An 8,336-nucleotide genomic window follows, 5' to 3' on the forward strand; every position below is an offset into this window, starting at 1 on the left:
TTCCTGATGTCACCTCGGACCAAGGCATGGATAAAGGAAATTTTTTTGATTCCGTTATTGCAATACGAGGCAAGAGTTGCAGAACTAAAAGTTTGTGTTCAAAATCTCAAGAAGGCGAGAGATGTAGTTCAACATAAAGTTAAGGAGGAAGAAAACCGATATGGAAGAAGATTTGCAGATGTAGTTAAAGAATGGATAGAAGGGGTGGAGAAAATAATTTCTGATTATGAAGATTTTGATGGGGACGAATGCAATAAACATGCAGTGTTTGACTTCTCTACAAGTGGTTTCCTTCCTAAGCCCGGGATAAGGTATCATCTTAGCAAAAAAGCATTTAATATTACAAGGAAGGTTAATGAACTAGAGCAAAAAGCAAAGCATGATGCAGTTTCTTATTGGCTTGGTCCACCCTCCATGGTTGCCTTTTTTACTAATGTTGGTTATGAAAGCTTTCCCTCAAGAGATGAAACTGTGAACAAGATTAAGGCTGCTTTGGAAGACCCGAATGTTAGAATGATTGGAGTTTATGGGTTGAGTGGTGTGGGCAAAACCAGTTTGGTCAAAAGAGTTGCTAAGGAAGCCTTGGAAGCTAAGATGTTCGATGTAGTCACCATGGCAAGCATAACAAGGAATGCTGACATAAGAAAAATCCAAGGCCAAATTGCTGACATACTGGGGATGAAATTGGATGAGGAAAGTGACATTGCAAGAGCTGCTCGAATACAAGAGAGATTAAAGAACGAGAAAGAAAGCACCCTTATAATCCTGGATGATCTTTGGGCAGAAATTGACTTCACTATGCTGGGGATTCCATTCGATGGTGATGAAAGGAAATCCCCCCGGGCTCACAATATGACTGAAATGGAAAAATCCCATGTGGCTCAAATATGATGACAGTAGAACCTAGTGCTCTCAATATGATGAAATCCAAAAAACTCCCCAGTGATTCCAATAAGATGAAAACAGGAGAAACTCTTAGTCATTACACAGGGTGCAAAGTTTTGATGATCTCTGAGAGTAAACAAGTGTTAAAAAGTCATATGGAAGGGAAGGAAAACTCTATTTTCTCTGTGGAAGTCTTAAAGGAAAAGGAAGCAGAGAAGTTGTTCAAGAAAAAGGCTGGAATAGATGGTACAAATTCTTATTTGGAAATATTAGCAGCTCAAATTACCGAGAAATGTAATGGGCTGCCAATGTCAATAGTTACAACTGCAAGGGCATTAAAAAATCAGAGCCGCTCGGTATGGGAGAATATTAACCGAGAGCTTGAAGGGAAAAGGTTAATAGGAGCGGCTGAATTTTCTACAAAGTTGAGTTATGATCTTTTAGAAAACGAGGAGCTCAAATATAATTTCTTACTTTGTGCTCGTATGGGTCATGATGCATTAATTACGAACTTGGTGAGATCCTGCATTGGTTTGGGTTTTCTTCATGGAATCTACTCAGTAAAGGAAGCCAAAGATAGAGTATATGCATTGGTCGGAAAGCTAAAAGAGTCTGGTTTATTGTCTGATAGTTATTCAAATGATCATTTCACCATGCAAGATATTGTTCGCAGTGGGGCTTTGTCAATAGCATTTGAGGAGAAGCATGTATTTACAATGACAAAGGGAAAAATAGATGAATGGCCTGATGAGGATCAACTTAAAAGGTACGCTGCTATTTCCTTACAACATTGTGATATCATTGGCGAGTTTCCTAGAATGATGAATTGCCCCCAACTTAGATTCTTCCATGTTGACAATGGTTATCCACGTGTGAAGTTACCAGACAACTTTTTCGAAGGAATGAAAGAACTCAAAGTGTTGATATTAACTGGTTTTGATCTATCACCCTTACCTTGGACAATTAGATACCTTACGAAGCTCAGAATGCTTTGTTTGGAGGAATGCACACTAGGTGAGAAACTAGCCTATATAGGCGAGTTGAAAAACTTAAGAATTCTTAGTTTTTCGAGATCTGATATTGATAAATTGCCTGCTGAATTGAAGGAGTTAACAAAGCTTCAAATTTTTGACATCAGTAATTGCTCCAAACTTCAAAAAATTCCATCCAATGTAATAAACAGTTTGATTAGTTTAGAAGAGCTGTATATTGGAAACACATTGATTCAATGGAACATTGAAGAACAAACAGATCAAAGTGAACATGCTAGTCTTTCTGAGTTAAGGCATCTGAATCTGTTGACAACTTTGGAAATGCAAATCCCAAATATTGATCATTTGCCAAACAACTTATTCTTTGACAAGTTATATAGTTACAAGATTATTATTGGAGATTTGAAGGCATCTTTAGAGATAGATTTCAAGATGACAGAGAAGTATGAAACATCAAGATTTTTGGCAATACAGTTAAATGATAGCTTTGACATTCATTCTCAAGTGGGTATCAAGATGTTGTTTGACGGAGTTGAGAATTTGTTGTTAGAAGACCTAAATGGATTTGAAGATATGTTTTATAGTTTGAATTTGAAAGGATTTCCATGTCTAAAACATTTGTCCATTGTAAGCAATTTCGACATTCAATCTCTCATCAACCCAACAGACAGGAAGCAACCTGAGGAGGCTTTTCCTAAATTGGAGTCATTGTATCTCTATGATCTCAAGAACTTATTTGAAATATGCTCATGTAAACTTTCAGCATTCTCATTTGGTAAATTGAAAATTGTCAAGATTTATCAGTGTAGTAAACTAGAGAGTATCTTCTTCATTTCTGTGGTTAGACTTCTAATTGTTCTTGAAACAATTGAAGTTTCTGGATGTAACTCTTTGAAGCAGATTGTCCCTGTGGAAACCCGAAGCGACACTGAGCGACTTGAGTTTCCGGAATTACGCTCTTTGATACTACAATCTTTACCTCAATTTACTGGATTCTATCCTACTCCATCAACAAGAGGAGAGACTAGAAAACTATTTCACGAAAAGGTGTGTTTAAAACTGTCATACAGATTTATTTTTATCTTTTGCATTTCAATCTCTGTTTCATATTTTATTTGTTGAAACTAAAAAAGATGGAGTTTGTAAGTGGCATACTTAAAACAGATATCTTTTCTGTAGAGAAAATGAATTTGAGAAAGTCAAAATCAATTCTTTAATTTTTAGAGACCCTAATGTGTGTTGCTTCGCAGGTTATAGTTACCAAATTAGAGAGAATGGAGTTGTCATCAATGCAAATTGACATAATATGGAGTGACCAACCATTACTACGTTCCTGTTTTCAAAATTTGATTCACTTGGATGTGAATGAATGTAGGGATTTAAAATATTTATTATCATTTTCAATGGCCAAGACTCTGGTGAATCTTCAAAACCTTTCCATGAGCGAATGTGATAACATGAGGCACATCTTTCTCCAAAGGCAAGATAGCCATGCTGAAATGAAGGTACATAACTTGGTTGGGGCTAGGTTCAATTTTTAGATCTCTTTGTATGCCTTCAATTTACTGTGGAACTAATACCGTAAAAAAGAACCAAAAAAACTAAACTGAACTTAAAATAATTGATTTTTGAACAATGTTCATGAACCAAATTGTCTCCCCTCCCCCCTTCCCTCTTCTCCCTTCTCCCTTCTATTCTTTTTTGTATTTTTTATTTCTCTCTCTATTTTATTTATTTATTTAGCCGCTTCTTTTAATTTTATCTTTATTTTCATTACTTTATTTCTTTTCATTTTAAAATACCTTCAACCCGAACTGGTTCCTAACCAAATTGAATGGTTTTCGAACCAACTTGAACTTTTTCGAATTGTCCTGAATCGTTTTCGAACCGAACCAAACTAGTTTGGGACAAGAAAAAAAAAAACTTTGATTCTTTGAACCAAATTGATTTAAGTTCTTAAAAAAATCAATTCAATTTGACCCATACGTACTCCTAAATACCCCGTTATTGGTGTTAGAGAATTTGAAATCTCTATTTGTAAGGTGTCCTTTGATACTATAAACTAATTCAGTAACATACACAGGATTTGCAAAAATATGAAGCACCCTAAAGTAACATGTCTTCAATCTCTCCTATAATTAAGATTTTAATTCGCAGTCTTGGCTGCACTATTGTGATTTTGAGAATTACTATGACTGATTTTGTTTGTGTTGTTATTCATAAAAGTCGTATTTGTCCATTTTTTTTTTTCACAATTGCTATAATAATAATACAACAATTTCCTAATCCAAACCCCAACTAAAACTATTATAATCAAGTTACTTTCTACTTTCTCTTTATTGATTTGGTTTGCTTTACATTTGACATTTTTGTTAATTGGATTTACTTATGGCAATTGTGAACTAAAGCAGGGCAGCATCTTTCCAAATTTGAAAAAAATCAAACTGAGTAGCATGAAAAGTCTGAGTGAGATATGGAATTCTGAACTCCCTTCAGATTCCTTTGGCAATCTGGATACTCTGATCATCGAGAAGTGCGATAAATTTGTCAATGTCTTTCCTTCTTACTTGAAGGGAATATTCCGGAGTCTATGCAACTTGAGTGTTACTAATTGTAGGTCCATGAAAGTGATATTTGACCTAAATAATAAAAATGGAGATGCTAGTGATGTAGCCAACTTGCAAGATGTTCATTTAGAAGCGCTCCCAAAATTGAAGCATGTATGGAAAAGGAACGAAGACTGGGAAATTATTCTTAACCTGAAAAAGCTGCAAAAGATATGGGTTCATGATTGTGGCAGCTTAGAATATATATTTCCAGTTTATGAAGCCAAGTGTCTTCCCAATCTTGAATACCTTGTGGTATGGGATTGCTCTGAATTGAGGGAAATTGTTGCTGGGGGAAAAGGTACCAACACCGACTCAAGCAATTCTAATCCATCATTTGAGTTTCCTAATCTAATCACCATCAAATTTTCGAAGCTGCCAAAACTTGAGAGTTTCTATCCAGGACCAGATAAATTAAGTTGTCCAAAATTGAACGACTTGTGTGTCGAACTTTGTGACAAGTTGGAACCATTTAGAAAAGATACCGCAGATGAAGAAGGAAAGTTTGTGCTCTTTCCTGAAGAGGTACTAGTTTGTGCTCTTACTAAATTATAGAAAAACAGAGTAAAAACCATTATAGAAATGAGAAAAAAATTCAATTCATTTTCATATATCTATACTCTCTTGATTTTTCATCGTCTATTTCTTACAGGTAATCAATCAATTGAAGTGCTTGCAAATTGAGTCATGGCATGTAAAGTTGTCAAGCAGCTACATGGGGGAAGGGAACTATCGAAGGAACAAATTAGAAGAGCTTCGCTTGTCTAAATTAAATAATACTGAGGTTCTATATTCTTTCCTTCATAGCAATCCTAATCTGAAAAGCCTATCATTGATTCATTGTTTCTTTAAAGAGATGGTTCCTCTCACAAGGCCTCCTGAAATTCAAAAAAAGGGGGTTGTTCCAAAGCTGAAAAGTTTGAAGTTAATAGACTTGCCTAAGCTTGAGAAGATAGGCTTTGAACGAGACATACTTTTACAAAGGATAGAATTCTTGATTTTAGAAAGCTGTCCTGGTTTGGTCTCCATTGTGCCTTCCTCGGTATCTCTCACCCACTTGACAAATTTGGAAGTGGTTAATTGTGATGCATTAGAAAATTTAATGCCACCTTCGACTACAAAAAGCTTGATTCATCTCAGAACAATGAAGGTAATCAAATGTGAATCTCTGAAGGAAATTGTATCCGAGCAAGGAAATGCAGACAAAGTTGACATTGTTTTCAAACAATTAAAAAATCTAGAACTTGTGTCATTAAAGAACCTCGAAAGTTTCTGCAGCTCTAACAGTTGTGTCTTCGAGTTCCCATCACTGGAGAAATTAGTAGTGAGTGGATGCACCAAAATGAAAAATTTCTCAGAAGAAGTCAAGTGCACATCAATTTTACAAAAAATATATGTTGTACATGAACAAGAGAAAATATGGTACTGGCATGGTCATTTAAAAGATACTATACAAAAAATGTTTGCGGAAAAGGTATGTTCATATTAACTTATGAACTGAATTTTCATTGTCTTTTGTGTTGTCTTCTTAACAATTAATGTAAAACAAATAATGATATTCATAAAAAAAAAATTGAATGATAATTATGATTTAGTACCGGGATTCAGCTTTTATCCATTTTACTACTTGCTCGAGTTTTTCTTTTCGATTTAATGATGTTGATTATAAAAGCAGTGTAATGATGTTTGTATGCTGTCATTTGGGGCAGATGAAATATGATAAATCTGATGATATATTTATTTGCAATATTCACAGAGGTTTTTTGAAGGCATGGAGGAGATGAGTCTTTCCGAACTTCCTGAGCTACAACAAACCTGGGATGACGGAGTTGGTATAGAAAACAATTGGTTTTACAGTTTGAAAACTTTGAAGCTGGTCAACTGTGAAATTCAATCACCATACGCAATTCCGTCACATGTTCTTCCTTATTTAAATAGATTAAAAGAATTGGAAGTACGGTATTGTCACCAAGTAAAGGCAATTTTTGATATGAATGTCACTGAGATTATCGGAACGACATTCCAGTTGAAGAAATTGACTTTAGAAAGGCTATGCGAGCTAACACATGTTTGGGAAAATGGTCAAGGAATTCTCTTATTCCAAAATCTGCAACAAGTCTTTGTCAGTGGTTGTCATAAACTGGAAACTCTCTTTCCCACTGCCCTGGCCAAAAATCTTAAGAAGCTTGAGAAACTTACAGTACAATCTTGTGATATGTTGGAAGAAGTTGTTGGACAGGAAGAAGCAACAGCAGCAGCACAAGTACCAGAAATTGCAGTACTATCTTGTGATATGTTGGAACAATTCGTTCGACAGGAAGAAGCAGCAGCAGCAGCACAAGTACCAGAAATTACAGTACAATCTTGTGATATGTTGGAAAAATTTGTTGGACAGGAAGAAGCAGCAGCAGCAGCAGCACAAGTACCAGAAATTAGAGTACAATCTTGTGATATGTTGGAAAAATTTGTTGGACAGGAAGAAGCAGCAGTAGCAGCACAAGTACCAGAAATAACAGTAAAATCTTGTGATATGTTGGAACAATTTGTTGGACAGGAAGAAGCAGCAGCAGCAACACAAGTACCAGAAATTACAGTACAATCTTGTGATATGTTGGAAGAATTTGTTGGACAGGAAGAAGCAGCAGCAGCACAAGTACCAGAAATTACAATACAATCTTGTGATATGTTGGAAAATTTTGTTGGACAGGAAGAAGCAGCACAAGTACCAGAAATTATAGCACAAGTAACAGAAAAGTTTGTCTTCCCTCGTCTAACCTTGCTGGATCTTTCTGATTTGCCACGTCTCCATCACTTTTGCCCCGAAACAATCCCTCTGGAATGCCCCGCGTTAAATTATTTATCTGTGTTGAATTGCGAGTTGGATCTATTTCAAAGTGCACATCAATGGGTAAGTATTCAGTCGTTTAAAATAAAATGAATTTTTTTTTTCGCCACGTTTCGAGACCTGATTAAAAAGAACAATCCTCTTGCTGCTTAAACTATTCATTGTTGATATATAATGATTGTCATGTGCTTAAAATTGTACCAATCTAATAAATAGTTTTTTAATCCCCTATTTTGATAATTTATTTCTTATAATACCCATATTTCGTGGAAAATAATTGAGAGCCTAGAACTCTCAACTTTTGTTCTTTTCATCTTCTAATTCGCAGCCCTTTCTTTTGCCTTTACTAGACGATTTCCAATCTGGAGGAATTGGCGCTCGATGGGAAACATAAGTCAAGGTTATCAGAGTCTCCCGAAGAACTCACATATTTAAATAAACTTATGTTGTCTTTTGATGGGGATGAGAATGAGAAGCCTACTTTGCCATTTGAAATCCTGGAGAAGGCACCCAATTTAGAAGATATGAGAATATGCTTGGTCTCAGGAAGGCCCGAATTTTTTGAACCAGGGATGCCTAGAAACTTGAAAATGTTGACACTGCATGGAGTTCATGAGCTTAAGTCCATCGGGTCACGGGACTCATCATGGTTAAACACACTCTGCCGAAAGCTCCACAAGTTATATGTTTATGAGTGTCCTGAGTTGACAACATTAGTACATTCTCCTTCTGATGTATCTTTCTCCTATCTAAAGGAATTGATTATATGTGGATGTCCTCAATTGGAGTATTTGTTCACATCCGCAGCAACAGAAAAGTTAACAAACCTTGAGAAGATTGACGTCATGGAATGTGAATCAATGAAAGAAATAGTGAAAAAAGAGCAAGACAAAACAACTTCAAATAAAGGGATCCAATTTGAGCGGCTGAGCTGGATATTTCTAAATGGTTTATCAAGCCTGAAACATTTTTATTCAGGCTATGACACTTTGCAATTACCCTCTTTGA

The 8,336-nt window shown here is 35.7% G+C and overlaps 1 protein-coding gene across 1 annotated transcript; it reads left to right on the forward strand.

Moving 5' to 3' along the window:
* Window positions 1-6: 6 nt before the first annotated feature.
* LOC133303242 (uncharacterized) lies at window positions 7-8,336 on the forward strand. Its single transcript, XM_061503122.1, has 8 exons — window positions 7-820; window positions 898-2,924; window positions 3,128-3,382; window positions 4,289-5,008; window positions 5,136-5,633; window positions 6,240-7,391; window positions 7,679-8,200; window positions 8,307-8,336. Exons 1-8 carry the CDS (start codon window positions 7-9, stop codon window positions 8,334-8,336), a joined length of 6,018 nt encoding a protein of 2,005 aa, XP_061359106.1.

Source organism: Gastrolobium bilobum, unplaced genomic scaffold (assembly GCF_033153095.1).
Source record: "Gastrolobium bilobum isolate Gb01-03AN ecotype WA unplaced genomic scaffold, APGP_CSIRO_Gbil_v1 utg67640, whole genome shotgun sequence".
Classification (NCBI taxonomy): Eukaryota; Viridiplantae; Streptophyta; class Magnoliopsida; order Fabales; family Fabaceae; genus Gastrolobium; species Gastrolobium bilobum.

Excerpts from the sequence above, each read along its gene's own strand:
- LOC133303242 (XM_061503122.1), top strand. The coding sequence starts at position 7 with ATGTCACCTCGGACCAAGGCATGGATAAAGGAAATTTTTTTGATTCCG. Across the intron at positions 2,925-3,127 it reads GAAAACTATTTCACGAAAAG|GTTATAGTTACCAAATTAGA; the intron begins GTGTGTTTAAAA and ends GTTGCTTCGCAG. Across the intron at positions 3,383-4,288 it reads ATAGCCATGCTGAAATGAAG|GGCAGCATCTTTCCAAATTT; the intron begins GTACATAACTTG and ends GAACTAAAGCAG.